Source organism: Dipodomys ordii, unplaced genomic scaffold (genome assembly GCF_000151885.1).
Source record: "Dipodomys ordii isolate 6190 unplaced genomic scaffold, Dord_2.0 Scaffold76, whole genome shotgun sequence".
NCBI lineage: Eukaryota > Metazoa > Chordata > Mammalia > Rodentia > Heteromyidae > Dipodomys > Dipodomys ordii.
In genome coordinates this window covers 4,700,462-4,718,894 of record NW_012267292.1, presented here as the reverse complement: position 1 = coordinate 4,718,894, position 18,433 = coordinate 4,700,462, and the positions used below count along the sequence as shown (strand labels likewise).

Below are 18,433 nucleotides of genomic sequence, written 5' to 3'. Positions count from 1 at the left end.
GTAGTGATGGTGAATGATAAAGTTGGAAAAGTAGAGACCACTAAGATTCTAGCTACTCGAATAGAGACCTAAGTACGTAAGGGGGGGGGTTGTTTGTTTGTTTCCCTTATTAGCTGCAAGTGACAGCTGTGGAGGGTGGAACTAGGCCACAAATCGATCTGGAATCACTTCTAAACAAGGCTGCATCCAGGCAGCAGCTCTGTGCTGTGTAGGGAAATCAGTTGCCCTTTGGGGGTAAAACATGGTGATTTGGGAGACTGTGAAGATGAGTCGTTTCCAGCTAATACCAATACCCAGCTCTTGTGCATGTGGAGCCAGGTTGGGGTCCAGTGCACATGGACACAGCTGGTGAAGACAAGTCCTTCGGGGTTTCAGCACTGGACTGGAGCCAGAACTGCAGAAGGACCCGCTTTGTTCCCCAGGACACACCTGTAGACACCATCCTCTATATATAGGCCCGTGCTCCAGCAAAGGGAAACTGGGAGCTCTCCCTGACACACACACAGAGCCCCTTATGCAAACAAACACCTTTTGTACTAGAAGAAACAAGTACCAAGAAAAAGACTAAACTTTCAAAAGGTCTTACTTTCCTTACAGACTCGGCCTTGCAAAGCACGTCTTTCCAGGTTCGATGAACTCTAGCATCCTTGAAAGAGGCTAATGTGCCCACTGTGACTGAAATACAAGAAGAGCAACTTCAAACCCATAATTCATCATGCCACAGAATGACAGGCGATGGAGATACATGTTACTTAGCAAAGGAAGGGGACAAATATGCAGCAAAGAGGATGTTTGGAGACACACGGGATCAGCTTGATCTGGCTTCAGAACAAGAGGCCACATCTTTTTCTCATTTTGCTCACACAGAAGAGTGATTTGTTTTGCTGGTCATTTAGTCAAATGGGGCATGTTAAATAAGAAGAGAGAAGAGCTGCTTACTTCACTTAAAGAACTTAATCTCCGTGTCAACACAGTCATAGAAAAGGTCCGCCATCTCAGCAGAGTCTGGAGGGTCGGGGCTGCTCAGGATTTCTTCCATGGCTTCCAGACCTTGCTTTTCCAACTCCAGCATGGTCTTCCTCAGTGTGCGGCCCTGCTCCTAAAGAAAGACACAGCAGCTTCACACGTGAGCAAAGCCATAGAGGTTGCAGTAGAAGATACTGACAGCGCTGGGAATCCAGCTGATTTCCTGTACACAGACCTGTCCACTGCCCACACAGCTGCCACCAACACGGTTCTAGAACTGGCCTGCTCAGAACACTTACACAGTTCCCCGTTGTTCAAGGAAAAAAATTCAGACTCCTGAATGAACTGAGTGCACTCAGTGAAGGCTTTGATAACACCAAGGTCTTTCTTAGCTGACCTCCTGTCAGGCATATCCCTCCTTTCCAGCCATGAGTGAACTGTATTCCTCCAGCCTGTTGCGATACAGGTGACTCTGCCCTTTGGAAGGCCCTTCCCTGTCTCAATGTTGGGTCATCTTGTGTCTACCTTCATTCCTTGCTGGCAGACCTTTCCTCTGGAACCTCCATGGTTCAATGCCTTTACCCCAATAGGGTCACCAGGCTCCATCAGGTGACCGCTGTCCTATATGGCTGCGTTCCTCACTAGATCATAAAATCTAGAAAGCAAGAACTGAGCTCACTGCTGCCTTCCGATGACTAGGACACTGTGAACATTCTCAAAAGGCATTTATTGGAGGAATAAATAGCTCGCTGAATGAACTATGCCATGTCTATTTTAAGTCACTCTTTCTGAGATGGAAAGACTTCGTCTTCCAAGTGGGACTCACTCATGTATGGTTCACCACCGCGAAAGCTTTCATTTGCCCAATTTGGCCCAGAACTGAGAAGATGCTCTCCCATCTGTCAACCACTTCCTACTGCTCCTTCACTCAAAGGAAGAGTCATTTCTTTTTTAATAAGTTTTTTTATTGTGAAAATACTGTACATAGGGGTTACAATTACATGAGCCAGGTAATGAGTACATTTCTTATCAAGCATTGTTGCCTCCTCCTTTGTTTTTCCCCTACCCTCTCTTCCCTCCCACCTCCTCAACTACATTCCCTCCCACGCCCACCCCCCAGTCATTTCTAAAGCTCCAAACTTCCAACCTCTGCCAGGCACGGACAGCCAGCCCAGACAAGTAAGTTTGTGATATCCTTATCTCCAATTAACCACCAAAACACCAGAATTAGAGCTGTAGCTGAAATACTAGAGCACAGCCTTGAGCGAAAGAAGCTCTGGGACAGCACCTAGGCTTTGAATTCAAGTCCCAGGACCAGCCAAATATAGATGTATATGTATGTGTGTATATATATACATACATATATATACATATATATATATATATATATATATATATATATATATATATATATATCCCTTTCTGCCTGTACATTCTCATACTCCCAAGATACCAAGATAAGACCCACTGACTGACATTTTTAGTCTTTTGGAGTCTTTGTTTTATTTGGTTTCAAGATACTGAGTAGGAACAGCAGCATTCTAGAAAAGGTCTTGAAATCTGACTTTCTGGGAGACTGGTGGGGTCAGAGAGGAAGGAATTTGATAGCTGCTTCCATGTTCCTTTCTTGTTGACTTAGTCCCTTCCCTGGCCCCCACCCAGACTCACCTGGTCACTTTCGATGACAGCACGTGCCCATTCATGGGCCTTATACAGCTCATGCCGGCGATCTGGTTTCTCCTGGAACCGAGGCTCCTTTTTGGCAGGATCATCGTCCCCAAAACAGGGAGACTGTGCTTTGGGAACAAGTTTCACATCATCAACAAAGATGAAAGGCTTGAAAATGGACCTGGAGAGAAAGGACAGCTGCTTCAGCCACATAGAGCTTGAGACTAAGAACACGCAAGCAATTGTCCTTTTATTCGGCACACACACTTCCTGAGCCAACTTAGAGTTAGCAGTGAGTAGCTAAGAGACTAGCCAAGAGAGATACAACTACTTGTTTTGGTAGCTACCATCCATGTACAAGCTGAAACATGTTCTACTTACAAGGAGACAGCAAAATAGATTTTCTCTGTTCTGGGAATACCACAGGAGAGGATCCTTTTAGTTGTATAAAGTAAGGCAATTAAATGTGCAGTATTCTGGGACAAGAATCTTTAAAGCATTGCCATCAACTATAGCTATCTGGGTTTTAAAAGGTTTTCACATACCATTTCTGGAAAGGGAGGATTTTGTGGGTTTGCTTCTGAAGTACTACATTATTGAAAAAATTGTAATCTCTTGCATGGACTCAAGGAGAGCAGATTAAGACGCATGGCAGCAAAGGATCCCAGAAGCCCCAAAATGGACAAGTGTGAGAAACAGAGTCTGGTTCTATAAGTAAGCTAGTGCTGCTCACAGCAGGGGATGGAAGTACCAAACTCATTGACTCAGTTCTGCTGGCAGGATGGGTATGCCTTAGGGGAAATGGTGTATGCAGGCTTATATGCATGCATGTACTTGGGTAAGCACACACACACACACACACACACTCCAAAAGAGTCATGCAGCCAGGTGCCAGTGGCTCATACCTCTAATCCTAGCTACTCAGAAGGCTGAGATCTGAGGATTGCAGCTTGCGCAGGAAAGTCCATGAGACTCTAATGTCCAATAAGTTACCAAAAGAAAAAAAAATCTGGAAGTGGAGCTGTGGCACAAGAGGTAGAGCACTAGCCTTGAGCAAAAGAAGCTCAGAGACAGTGCCGAGGCCCTGAGTACAAGCCCCCAGGACCAACCGCTTCCCCCACACAAGTCATGCATATAGAGTGAGTGGGGTGTGCCCACTGGGGAGAGAAGCTGATCCTCCCCCTCTGTATCCAGAGGAGGTAGTGGTGGTGCAGGAAAGGCACTCCAGGCAGGCCCACCTGCTATCAGCCACACCTCAGGCAGCGCCCGCAATAATGACAAGAGCGGAAGACCCTCGCACGCTTGGTGTGATCATCCCTTTGTTCTATTTGGACATTTCTTTCTTTGCTTAATGGGTACAGCATGGCACATTCCGAGGAGACTCAGGACGGTTAAAGGTGAGCTGGGATGTTTCCTTCTCATCCCTGAGGTAGGCGGAGCTTGAGGCAGCCATGGCTTCGTTGCCAACGCGTCACAGAACGATTTCCAAGATCTTAAAAGGATTAGAAAGCAGTCGCCCTAGCAACCCAGCTGTGTCATTGGACTTGCAACATCAGCAGCCCTGGGGACATCGGGCCCTGCTCCATCCTGATGAATCAGAGTCTGCATTTCTTAACAAGACCCCAGGCAATCGTACCATCCACATCCGAGGAGCACTGTCATGGACGGTGCTAATAAGAAGCAACACGTAGATTAATTATCTGACTCCGCTATGGGAAAGAGGTCTTGAAAGAAAAAAGACATTGGCCATAGCATGCTAAGCTGAGGTCCACAGTAATATGACCTGAATGTCAAAGGTAGTGAGATCCCTACACTGGTAGAATATAGATGCATAAAGACTCTACTATTTTCTACAGATTACATATATGCATAGGCATAGATAGATAGAGATCTCTTACATATGGGAGTACAAGGTGTGCCAGGTTGGGCCATCCCATGCCCCCTTTACTCTGCCAGCCATCATCAAAGGAAGGTTTCCCCAAGACCTAAGGAAGAACACATACTTCTCACTTCCCACAGCCTCTGAGAAACAAATCCTTCTTTTTCCCTCCTACTTCAAAATGTCTAAGCTGATTTAGATTACCTGGGAAGGGAAAGGAAGAGAAACTAGACGCGCGAGAAAAGGAAATAGAGAAAGAAAGAAAGGTGCATCCTGTGTCCAGCACAGAGATTGCATCCAGACCACCTGTCTCTGAGTCCTTCTGCTCTCTGATAATATAGCCATATTTCCAATAGCAAACACCCTAGTCTGAGGGGCTAGACAGCACTGAGGGATTCCTGAAAGGGTAGGATACAACCTGCCACTGTCATCAGACAATGGCTTTGTAGGCTCCTTGGCTGGTATAGAGAATCTTCGGTGGGACAGGGATCAGGAAGGGCAAGCCCTGCGGACTTGGGCCTGCTCAATCTATACATTCTCAGCTCTAGAGCTCTGCGCTGGATAGGACCAGTGACAGCATGGCTCTCTCCAAGACAGAGCTGAGCTAGAGCTGGAGAGGGGATCTGTGGGACATGGGGTCTCCACATCCACTCCGACCTGAGATGACCTTCTAAGTGGTTCATCTGTGGATCATTCCAGATTTACGAGGGCAATGTCATCTTAACTGCCCTGTCAAAAGTCACATGGGGTTGAGAACAAAACTCTTTTGTGAAAACAGTTGGAACCTTAGGAAGAAAGAAAACCAGTACTTTTGGAGCATAGAACAACCTGAGGGGTTAGGGCTAAATCTAGGTGTTCGGGAGGCTTTTGAAATCCTAAAGTGGAGAATGGAGAGAGACTGTACTAGAAAAACGTGGAATGAAACTCAAGGAGAAGGTATCCTAATTCCCAGGCCCCGCATTGTACTTACAAATGTGCAGACTGCACCCTAGATAGCCCCAAAGGCTGTAAAAGTTATGTTGAACAGTGCCCACCCCCCATGCTTCTTCCAGGGAAAAGCAGGTGTCATCTGTGGAGATCATTGGAATTATCCAGATTGTATAGTCTTGGGCAATCCAATTTAATCTCCCAAGTCTAGTACACTGGAAGAAGAAAAGGAAGCCAAAATTCGAGAGGGAGGGAAAGGTAAGGAGGACAGGGAGAGAGGGAGAGAAGGAACAAAGAGAGAAATAAAGTTCCTTGTCTCTCTTGAACACGTTGCCACTAATCATCACCCCATTTTCCTAAAACTTTGTATACTTAATATTCCCCCTTTTGGTTGATCTACCCTGTACCTTGAATATTCGTAGTTTCATATATGTGAGGGCCTCTCAGGGCAGTGCTGGTCTAATAATTATCACTCTGAAAAAAAAACAAAACAAAATTCACCCAGCTTTATGATGCTCATCAGTTGTTGTGGTGTAAAGACCCTATGTGGCCCATTTGAAAACAACAATAACATCACAGTCCATGGAGCTGGACAGAGGAAGACACAAAATTCTCTTTGGTTCCACCAATCCCTAAAAATCTACATTTTATACTGTCTCAAAACACTAAGGTACTGCTCAGATATTCTCTCATTCACCCATTCTTCACATAAGCAAAACTTTAACAAGTACTGATTCCCAGAAAATGTTTTCCCAAGATCAGAACCAGTTTACTGAAGGTGACTAGTGTCACTATACCAAGGACTGAGGTACCAATGAGACTCAGCATGATACTAGTATGATGGAATATGCCTCTTTGATCAGTTTAAAAGACTTTTGCTTTTCCCTCAGTCATTCAAACTCTGTAGTTTGCAGCTTCTCCCAACTCTCAAGCTTACATGGTACCTGGTACATAGTAGGAGAGAGGGAGAAACAACAGAGAAAAAGGAAGGTGTGGATGTGGGAGTAAGCCATTTCAAGAAGATCTGTAAGTAATGTGTCTGCATACACAGGACAGTGATGTGGTGAAGGAGATAGGATATAAGTATGGTGAAGTCCTTTGGTCATCATATCAACTGGAAGGGGCAAATCAGTCCTACTTTTTGCTCATAACCAAAGCTGAAAATGGTTGGAAGTGCTCTGAAACTATTCTCCTAATAGGAAAACCACCTAATTTTTTAGCACTAGCAGAAACAAGCTAAGATCTTAATTTCACTACCTAAAAAAATCTCTTAAGAGCCAGTAATTATGCTTCCTACTGACGAAATAAAAAATGTTGAACATGCCCAATTACAGAGAAACATTGAAATGTTGAATAAGAAGAAAAATAACCTGTGACAGCTTTATAGTCACAGTGGGAGAGAAGCCCATTTAATCATGGAAGATAAAGATAAATGTCTTCCAGAAGGGACTTAATCTCCTACAAGGTCTTTTCAATTATTTTAACCATGAATAATTTTCTTTTAAAATTACTTGAAATTTTCAAGTTTAACTATCAGAAGACTACTTCTTAACACATTTATAAAATTGAATTAAGCCCTGTACTTCAGCCTGGGATACAAAATTCTTTTAGATGAGTGATCTGGTATTATGAAGCCTTTATCCTAACCAGAGCAGGTACTGGCGACCACAGAGTCAAAGGAGATTTGGCTCACTCTACTCCTTGAAAGGTTTCATAAAGAGCCATGTCCAAATCCCTTAGCAGACTATTACAGATGCCTCAAAACAGAACTCTCAAAGCCCCTCTGTACCCCTGTAGGTCAGCAGAATCCTCATACAATCCTACCAAGACATCAGACTAGGGAAACAAGCTAGGCTCATCAAGGGAGAGGCCAGGATACCAAGGGGAAGAGGAGCCTCAAATCTGGTAGAGCAAAACATGAGTGGAAGTTACAGCCATGGAACCCAGGGTTTGGAACTGGAGGGTCGATACCAAGAAAAAGCAGGTGAAATCAACACGTAAGAGCATCGAGAGAGGTTGCCAGGAAAATGGCTGCTTGACTCAGGTTCACTGTGAAGGGTTAGCAGAGGGACTGCATGAGAGTAGAAAGATGATGGAAGGAAGTGAGACCAGAATCTCATTACCGGCCTTACCAATTAGAGGATGCACCCCTGTAATAACCTTGTGCCATGCTACTTCATGCCTCTGAGCATTACTGACACATGTCATTTTTCTGTCCAGAATATTAATTCTGGATTTTTGTACCTAGCAAGTTCCCACTCTTCCCATAATGCCTAGGGCTTGGAGACCCTTCCTGTGTAAAGTTTTTCTTTCTATGACCTTATCTACAACCTCTTGTACACATCTCACCTCTAATACTCAACTAGCATGATACTGGTATGCAGCAGTTACTTAGTGTTTACATGAAATAAAAAATGTAAGAATAGTTTTAACCATGTGTTCAATATTCAGATCTTATTAGAAGGATATATCAATTTCAGCAGTATTTAAAAAATGAGGGTGAAGTGTATGGATTTGTTCTTGACTAAGATGCATTATACTTATAAACTGATTTGTTGAATGGTAACTTATTTGTACAATTACTAAAGAATAATAAAATATACTTTTTAAAAAATTTAAAAAACAGCTGGGTGCCCATGGCTCATAATAATCCTAACAACTCAAGGTGGCTAAGATCTAAAGATCATGATTCAAAGCCAGCCACAGCCAGAAATTCCAAATGATTCTTTTCTCTACTTACATACAAAAGGCCAGAAGTAGCTCCAGGGATAGAGTGCTAGCCTTGAGCACAAAAAATGTACAGCACTCAGACTCTGAGTTCAATCCCAGGCCCAGAATTTAAAAAAAAAAGTCCCTAAACACAGAAAAAGTTGGGCTGGGAAGGTGGCTCAGTGGTAGAGTGCTTGCCTTGCATGCATGAAGCCCTGGGTTCAAGTCCTTAGCACTGCATAAGCAGAAAAATCCAGAAGTGGTACTGCGGCTCAAGTGGTAGAGTGCTAGCCTTGAGCTGAAGAGCTGAGGGACAGCGCCCAGACCCCACAACCAACAAAAAAAAAAAAAAAACAGAAAAAGTCACAGGCTATAAAAAGTCACAGCCACTCAAGAGGCTGAGATCTGAGGATCATGAATTGAAGCCCTCTCAGGCAGACAAATTAATTATCTCCAATTAACCAACAAAAAGTTGGAAGAAGAGTTATGTGGTTCACATGGTAGAGCACCAGTCATGAAAGAGAAAGGAAGAAAGAAGGAAAGAGGGATGGAAAGGAAGGGAGGGAAAGAGGAGGAGAGAGAGAGAGAGAGTCCCCTAACTAGACACAATCAGGCTTATATTCTTGAAACTGTAAGAGAAGATGTTTGATCACTAAAGGAATGAAATTTAATAACAACAGATGCTTTGATAGTAGATTCAAAGGGTTAACAGCTGATATTCCAACAATGTCAAGTTTTCAGATATTAGAAATACCTAAAAATCACCAAAGAACCTACTGGAACAGAGTTTCTTCCGGGGCTATTCATGCTGAGGATCAGATAGACTTACCTGAAAGATTATGAGGTCCACTTTGAAGATTCTGATACATTACGTTTGGGTCAAGGTATCTGTATTTTTCAAAAATTTCCCCCTCCAACATATTTAGAAACCACTGGATGATCATTTCTAAGTTACTGATGATGTGACCTGTAGATGTTGCCAGGGAGAGGGGATGCTATCTGGCTGGCAGATCAGAGCTGGTCTTCATAAATAATTGGTATTCATTATGACATCATTATTCATAAATAATGTATTCATATCATTTGATCCTCCCAACAAGCATATAGATGTAGGTGCAGGTGTTATGCCCACTGCACAGTTACAGAAGCTGAAGCTTACAGAAGTTTAGTAACTTATTCAGCTACTGGATAGCAGAGTTAAGATTCAGAATCCTGGCTGTTCATTCTAGAGATTTTTTTTTCCTGGTACGGTTGCTTGAACTTGGAGCATAGGCACTGTCCCTGAGCTTTTAACTCAAGGTTAGCACTCACTACTTGAGCCACACCTCCACCTCTGGTTTTTTGGTAATTAATTGGAGATAAGTCCCATGAACTTTCCTGCCCGAGCTAGCTTTGAACCACAATCCTCATATCTCAGCCTTCTAAGTAGGATTATAGGCATGAGCCACTGGCATCTGACTAGAGCTTGGGTTCTCAATCTGCACAATATTGCTTCTTTGTTGAAGCATGTGGGAAGAAAGCAACTCCCTTAAGGAAGTGGCAGTACACTTGCTAGATTGTTTTATCCATTAACTCATAGGAATTGGTATTCTGGTAAATCTTGGGAGTTCTTTTATCCCTCTTTCTCACCGTGGGTTTTTTTTTTTTCATTTTTGTATCCACAGCTATATTACACTGTGGATACATTCATTACATATACCTAACAGCCATGTGATGAATTTAAAGCAGTTAGATTCCATGACTATGATAAATACTATGTAACTACAGTTAAGCACCTCATCTAGGCAAAGCTGCTTGTGCTTCATTGCCATGTTGTGACCCACTGAAAAATGTGACCTTGCTGTCCAAAGGGAGTTCCCAGCCACGAACTTAACATACACTTGCTAAAAATGAGATATCAAGGGTAGTGCACTTTTTTTTTTACCTTCACAACCTTGTCTTAAACAAACCTGGAAGGATCTGGGGTCCCAGTGAAGTAGTGAATGCATGGCGAGCTTTTTCTCTGTGGCAGGACAGATACTATACTGGCCGTGGTGAGGAAAGAGTCAGAATCTATGCAGATTCCACTGGCTTTGTCTCGTAAGATGTTAATCATCGTCTGTGCAGTGATGCTTTCTGAGAAAATAAAAGAAACAGAAGAGATGGGAAGAGAAAATGTAGCAATGGTGGCAGGCTGCTAACCAAAACCCATTCTCTTGTTTCTCTTTTCACTGATAACTCCCCATGAAATGATTACTGGGAATATAATTACTCACTACAGGATATATTTCCCAGCCTCCCTTGTAACTAAGGCCATGTGATAAAGTTTAAGGTAAGCAGAAATGGTATATGTGACTTTGTGGTCACATCCACATTCTTTTCCTTCACTTTTCTCCCTTCCAGCTGTCTGGAAGACACCAAAACGTGGACCACAAATGCAGGCCCTGTGTTGAGGCAGAGTAAACCCAGTCCCAAACTGTCCAGATACCTGCACACAATAACCTGAGAATGGAATAACTTCCATTTTTAAAGCCATATTGAGGGTCTTTGTTACAATATTTAACTATACTAAGGCAATAACAATAGAACATTCATTTAAAAAAAGCAAGTGCAATCTACAGCATGTACTTTCTCTCCCTTTCTCTCTCTCATACACTATTGTTCCCTGAATATAATATTAGTAGAATAACTTCTCTGTAGTAAAATACACACACATACACACACACACACACACACACACACACACACACACACACATTTAGAAAGAAAGAGAGTCCTTCAGTATATTCTGTGCCTTTAGACCTATTGGCTGAGTTCAGATGAATGGATAAACAATCATTTTACTACACAGGATCCTATTCATGTTCTCCTCTGGCTATAATTCTTTAAACTACTCAGCCAAGTGTAGTTGCTGACTGCAATCGCCACCCACTGGAGGCTGAGTCTGGAGAACTTCAAGCTCAAGGTTAGTCTGGGCTACATAGGAAAATCCACCTCAAAAAACAAACGTGCTGGGTACAGTAATACTGTAATCTTAGCTACTTGGAAGGCAGAGCTTGGAGATCAATGTTCTAGGCCATCCTAGAAATAAAAAAGTCCACAAGACTTCATCTCAACCAACCTCTGGGCTCAGAGGCTTGAAACTGCCATTCCCAGCAATACAGGGAAACACAAATAATAGGATCTCAGCCCAACTCAGCTGGGGCATAAAGTGGGAAACTATATCAAAAATAATCAATTTAAGGAGCTTGGAAGATGGCTCAGTGGTACAGCGCTTGCCTTGTATGCGTGAGGCCCTGGCTTCGATTCTTCAGCACCACATAAGCAGAAAAAGCTGAAGTGGCACTATAGCTCAAGTGGTAGAGTGCTAGCCTTGAGCTGAAGAGCTGAGGGACGGCACCCAAGCCTAGAGTTCAGGCCCCTTGACCGACAAAAAAAAAAAAGAATAATCAATTTAAAAGGGAGCTGGTAGAGTAACTCAAGTACTGCAGCATCTGTCTAGGTAAGCACAAATTCAAGCCCCAGTATTATCAGAAACACACAAACAGCCACAAAAATCACTCCTTAACATGTTTCTACAGGGAGGGATTTGTTAACACAATGAACATCATCTTTGCAAATCTCTATTTACATCATTTCACATCTGAACTATCAAGTGTCTTGGATTTCTTCAACTATCGACTGTTCAAATTTCCTTACTTACTCTTAAATTACTATAGTGATCTGAATCAGAACCTATTACCAATAGGTTGACAATATCTCTTAAATGTTTTAATATCTGTCCATATTTTCTCCTTGAATGTTACTTTCACCTTATGGATTGTTTTTTTCCTGTACAGTTTCCCAGTCTAGATTTTAGAGGTAGCATCTTCCAGCGTTTTCTTTTTCTTTTTTTTTAAAGAGAGAGCACGAACGCAGTCCCCCACTACCACAAATTTTGCAGTCGAGTTTCCCACATTTGGGGAAATCACAGGAGTCAGCACATGTGGAGTGCAATGGATAAAGCCTCACCCTGGGAAAATCACCTTCATGATGATGGTATCTCCCCTGCCAACTAAGTATTCTTTTGTAACGAGTCTTCCATCCTCTGTCCCATGAACTAACAGCTACATGGGGTTTTATCATATTTAGCATTGATGTTTCATGATAAATATTTAATTACTTTCATCAACTAGATCTATTTCAATTTGAAACACTGAAGTTTTTCTGAGGCCCACATTTAAATATTAATACTTTATTCACTCTTACTTAAGTTCTACAGAAAAAAAAAATCAGAGTGACACACTAGATAAAGGGCTAAGAAACTTGTTCTTAAAGGATCAAGTAGAAGAAAATGTGTTAGGCTTATAATCTGTGTTACTCCAAGAACAATGTAGACTTTGGTCTCCATTCCCAGGTCCCTGTTGCCTCTGCTCAATTCTACCATGGCAGCAGAAAGGCAGTCCTAAACTATACAAAGCGTATAGTTTATGCACATGGAGTGTGCTCCATGGTTTGAATATTTAATGTCCTCCAAACATCCATGAGTTGAATGGTTGGTAGTGGGTGGTATTACCTTTAGGAAGTTGGCCCTAGTGGAAGGTAGGTTATTGAGGGTGGGCTTTTGAAGGGAATTTGGTGACCTTGGCCTCTTGCTATCTCTCTATTTGCCTCTTGGTGGCTGTGAGAACAGTTCCCTCCACCATGATCTACTGTGTTGCCACATTCCTCGATGCAAGAGAGCCAATCATCTATTGACTGAAACCACATGCCAAAATGAACTTTTCCTCCTTATAAATTGTTTCTTTCACATATTTTTGACATGGTGATGAAAAACTAACAGAATTTTGCTTACAAAACAAGTAGCTGTTGTTGGACATCATTTGCTAACACCGATTTTAAACGATCAGGGTTGGCTTACAAAATACCTACACAATCAGTAAATATAAAATCTTGATCATCATTGCTTTTTGGAAAGATTTCCACTCAGGCACAACAATAATAAGATATCTAGCCAACACATTAACATAAATATGGATTCTGATTAAGTCAGTAGATGGCTAGCAGAAAGAAAGTTTGTGAACACAATTCAATACAACTAGTCAACTCAACAAAGGTGTTCAATACACAAGGGACTCTACTAGCATTATAAAAGAGATTCCTCAAATGAATAAGAGATATCTCCACCTTCAAGACTCAGCAGGCTAATGGGGCTGGGAAAGAGGAAAGTATAATAATAAGGCAGATAATAAGTCTGTATATATATGTATATATATATATGTATATATATGTATATATATATTGAGATATAAGAAGGATTTCAGTAAGTATCATAAAAGCAACATAATGACATTCATGTCCAATGGAGAAATGACACCAGTAGAAATAAGAAACCTTCATGAAGGAGAAAGAATCATACAAAAATAGATACAAGTTGTCTGCCTGCCTGCCTATCACAGACTATTGGTACAAGTTGATCCTTATATACAAGGTCTAATGTCTATACAACTTGTCTATTCACCCTTCTAAACCCAGACGAGTACCCTAGAACAGTCACAAGACAAAGGGTAAAAGAAGGAAAGTCATAAGGAAGAGACTCACCTTCTTGTTTTTCTAAGCTATCTTTGCCTGCACAGCAGTCAGGAAGATCATCAGCTGGGGAAAAAACCTGGGAAAAATTGAACTCATCCTCTCCCGTCCACCAGCCTTGACTCTGAGCGTACGCCCTGAGTTCCGGGTGCTCTGCATCCATCTTAGTGGTGAGTGAAAGCCGGTTGCAGATGCATCTTACTCCCTCTGCAAAAAGTGTAAAAGTCAGAAAAGGCATTCACGAAGACATAATCAAGAATTTGATTTTTTTTTGGTACCAGTCTAGGGCTTGAATTCAGGGCCTGGGCACTGTTACTGGGGTTTGTGCTCAAAGTACTCTACCACTTGCACCACAGCTCTACTTCTGGCTGTGGGGTTTTATGTTTGTTTGTTGGTTGGTTGGTAGTTAATTGGAGATAAGAGCCTCAAGGACTTTCCTACCTGGGCTGACTTTGACCTGCCATCCTCAGATCTCAGCCTAGGATTACAGGCATGAGCCACCACTGACCAACTCTACTCAATTTTTAAAAAGAGAAACACAATCCTTGGTCTTCATTATAGATGTCCTAAAAATGTTTACCCAGTCGTAAGTAGGCATTATCATATTTTAGAAGAGGAACAGCTTACTGATCTCAAATTTATAATCTCAATGAAATACACAGACCTTTCATTCTGACTAAAGAAACTCCAAACACAGTACTCAAAGGAAACATGGAAGGTTCTTTGAAAAAGGTACAATATTATCAAGACTTAGAAATCTTTAAGATTCCTCCACAGAGAAGCTCTGCAGCATCCACAACCTCCTCCTTCCCACTGGGATTCTCTTTCATCTGGAAAGACACTTCACACCACCAAAATACAAATCAGGCAGGTGCCAGTGGCTCATGTTTATAATCCTAACTACTCAGGAGGCTGATAGTTGAGGATCATGGTTAGAGGCCAGCCCAAGCAGGAAAGTCTGTGAGACTCTTATCTCCACTAATCTACTAAAACAGCTGGAAATGGAGCTGTGGCTCAAGTGGTAGAGCACTAGCCTTGAGCAAAAGAAGCTCAGGGCCAGCACCTACACCAAATTCAAGCCCCAGGACAAGCACACACACACACACACACACACACACACACACACACACACACAAATCAGATGCTTCTTCATTCAACTTTTTCAGTTTTCAACATTTAGAATATATTGTTAATAGTTGTGAATAATTTCAGAACAGTGTAGTATACATTGTGTCACAAGCATGACACACTCCAAGTGTGTATGTGTGTGAAAAGAATCTATGGGAGTATCATTTTTCTTACAAAAATAGAAGGGTAAGCCAGGTACCAGTGGCTCATACCTATAATCCTAGCTACTTAAAAAGGCGCGGATCTGAGAAGCAAGGTTCAAAGCCAGACAGCCAGGAAAGTGCACTTTTTCCAGCAAAAAGCTATAAATGAATTTGTGGCTCAAGTGGTAGAGCACCACTTTGAACAAAAAAACTAAAAGACAATATCTAGGCCCTTAGTTCAAGCCCCAGTATTGTGTCTCCCCCTCAATAAACTGTATTTAAATAAATCTAGAATCAGAAATGATTTCATTCTAAATCCACTCTGCCTTGCTGAATAAGGGTGAGACCAGATCTTTCCCATCTACTGGCAAGCTCACTTCACCTTCTCTAAAACATATGCAAACAATACAAAAATCCAAAAGACAACTTGGCCTTCAAGCTCCAAGATACTGCCCAGAGTGCAAACAATAAGTAATCACTGTTAGCTCCAAAAGGCAGTTCACAGTTGCTGCTCCAAGGAACCAGGGTTAAGCTTGCGAACTATTGGAGAATGAAGTAAAAATGAATGAAAGAGCCGAAAGTACCAGGTGCAATAATCATTGATGTTTGAAACCCAGACTCTAGAGGCAGGATCAGTGTTTGATTGATGCTTAACTGCACTGATTTATACCTCCAAAATAAGTTTTCCTGGCCTAAGGACAGTGGCATTTGCCCTGCCTTTTTGTTTCCATGGATGGCACACAAAAGAAAAATTATGAAGTAAACAATAAAAGCAAGCAGTCTGGACCTAAATAAGTGATATAGACATCATCCGTTCTTGAAAGGCAAAGCTCTTGTAAACAATTCCACAGATGATATTTTCCTAGAGGACTGATGTATGATAGCCATTTGCCTTCAAGAATCAACATTCAGAGGACACGGTGCATTAAACCCACTGCCATCAATCACATGCTGCTGGGATCAGAAGACAGGAAATTGATTCATATAGGAAATGGGATTTTTAAAAATTTAAATGTTTAGTGAAAGACAACATCCATTTTGAGGAGATAAGACGCATTAAGCTGTGTTTGGAAAGAAAGATTAGCTTTTGAAATGCAGTAATAGATCAAAAAGTGCTAGATCCTCCTTAAAAGTTGATTGCTTTGAAGTGTGGACCACTAGTGTACTTGAGAGAGACATTCAAGAGAAAGACTTCATCTTTGGAGGGTTTTAGATAAAGGAGTTTTAAACTCCTGAATTAAGGGAAAGTTGCAGACATAAAGGGTCACATAGGTACCTTGGTTCTGTAAACACCTGTAAGAGCTAGGCTAGCAAACACAGGCCCTGCTGGATATTTGCTAGGCACACGACAGTGGAGAACCTCCTTGTGATACTGATGGCATTGCTAGTCTATTCTGCATCCTTATATAAGCAGAAGCCACCCTTTCCTCATGTGGACACAGCTGTCACAAAGACTAGCCAGAATACCTCAGTCTAGGTTCTTCTGTCTCAGTGGACAACTCTGCATAGGATTTAATGTACCCATCAACCAGCATCCAGGGAATTCCAATCTCTGGGCTTGGTGAACAGAAAACAACAGTGACTCCCAATTATTGCAACATATCTGCTCCCAATTTAGGGCAGATTGGTTCTAATCACCCTAAAGCAAGTGCCAGACAGCTTTCACCCCTAAAATAATTTCTAGTTAATTGGATAATAATCCATAGCAAACACATTTGAGAACAATATGCAGACTAGGAATAGGTTCAACAAGAGATAGTGAAGTAATCTATGAGTCATGTCTGCTAGGGGCACAAAAGAGGAAAATGGCAGTACACATGCCATGCATTTTCCATCTTGCCCTAAGGAAGTAAGAGGTGTGTCACTAGATAATTTTCTCTCAAAATTATGTAGTCCTCTTAGAAATCCTTTAACCCAAGTGACATTGTCCAAACTGGAATGTACTCTTTACCTGAACTGTAATACCTATGTATACCATCTTTATAATAACAATAAAAAATTTAAAAATTAAAAAAAAGAAATCCTTCACTCCATTCTGAGATCCCATCCCATCAAGAAGATGAAGGTGCTAAGGAATGCTATCAAAGCTACTGCTCCTATTTTAACATTTTCTTCCTTAACACTGTTTAAGAAGTAAGATTTTGCAAAGGCCAAATAGCATTAAATCCTTTTGTGTAGATCATCAAATTCTCTGCTTTTCTAGGACCATTCTCTCACAGAAAAATGGCCTACTTAGCCCCAAGTGACATCCAAGAATTCTCATATAGATCCAATCTCTCTTAAGTACAAGCAGCTACTGATCTGTGGCTACCTATTGCAAGGATTTGGTAACCTACTATGAAGGAAGGAAGAATCACCATCCCCTTAGGAAATTAATAGAGTAGTATTCAGGTGATGGAGCTGCTATTAAGTTGGAACTGGGTCCAGCTCAGAAAACAAAGTGAATATATGAAATATTAGGAATGTGATTCCTAAGTGTCACTATCCCTACTACATTCTGTCTCAAAAGACTCCAGGTTCACCTCTGGAAACAGATGCTAGAAGTGAGAAATGTGCCTTAGCAGGAAGAGTCGGCACACAGAGTCTGCCTTAGCAGCAAGGGGAGGTTCCTCTAGGTTTAATCCTGTGTGCTCATCCAGTATTCCCTCCATCTTTCCTGTCCTCAAAACTCTTTACTGTTAAGCCATACCTGGTCGCTCACTCCTGCATTACTAGCTACTTGGAACACTGAGATCAAGGAATCATAGTTCTAGGCTAGCCTGAGCAAAAACTTCTTGAAGCCCCTGTTGAACCAATAGCTGACCATAGTAACATGTACCTGTCATCATAGCACCAACAGGAGGATTACAGTACAGGCTGGCCTGAACAAAAGCAAGACTGTATCTCAAAAATAACTAGAGCAAGTTGGGCCCCCAGTGGCTCACACCTGTAATCCTAGCTACTCAGGAGGCTGAGATCTAAGGTTGAAAGCCAGATCATGGTTCGAAGCCAGCTCAGGTAGGAAAGTCCATGAGACTTTATCTCCAATATACTCAGAAAGCTGGGGGCGGGGGGGGTGGGAGGGTGGGTAGCTAGTGGGAGACAAAGGAGGAGGTAACAATGCTTGACAAGAAATTTACTCGTTACCTTAGTCACGTAACAATAACCCCTCTATACAGCATCTTTACAATAAAATAATATTTTAAAAAAAGAAACAGCTGGAAGTGGTGCGGTGACTGAAGCGGTAGAGCACTAGCCTGGAGCATAGAAAGTTCAGGGACAATAAAAAACTTAAAAAATAAATAACTAAAACAAAAAGAACTGGAGTTACAGCTCAAGAAATAGAGTGCCAGCCGGGCGCTAGTGGCTCACGCCTGTAATCCTAGCTACTCAGGAGGCTGAGATCTGAGGATCGCGGTTCAAAGCCAGCCAGGGCAGGAGAGACCTTGAGACTCCTATCTCCAATAAACCACCAGAAAACCGGAAG

General features: G+C 42.0%; 1 protein-coding gene across 1 annotated transcript in view; it reads right to left on the bottom strand.

Annotated features, from left to right (window-relative positions):
* Nucleotides 1–746: 746 nt before the first annotated feature.
* The window catches only part of Scrn1 (secernin 1), a 39,375-nt gene continuing 21,688 nt past the window's right edge, over nt 747–18,433 (bottom strand). The window contains exons 4-7 of the mRNA XM_013024409.1: nt 13,709–13,903; nt 10,099–10,264; nt 2,635–2,815; nt 747–1,099 (exon numbers count right to left, since the gene is read on the bottom strand). Coding sequence (XP_012879863.1) covers nt 941–1,099; nt 2,635–2,815; nt 10,099–10,264; nt 13,709–13,903 — 701 coding nt within the window. The 3' untranslated portion in view covers nt 747–940. The remainder of the gene's footprint in view (nt 1,100–2,634; nt 2,816–10,098; nt 10,265–13,708; nt 13,904–18,433) is intronic.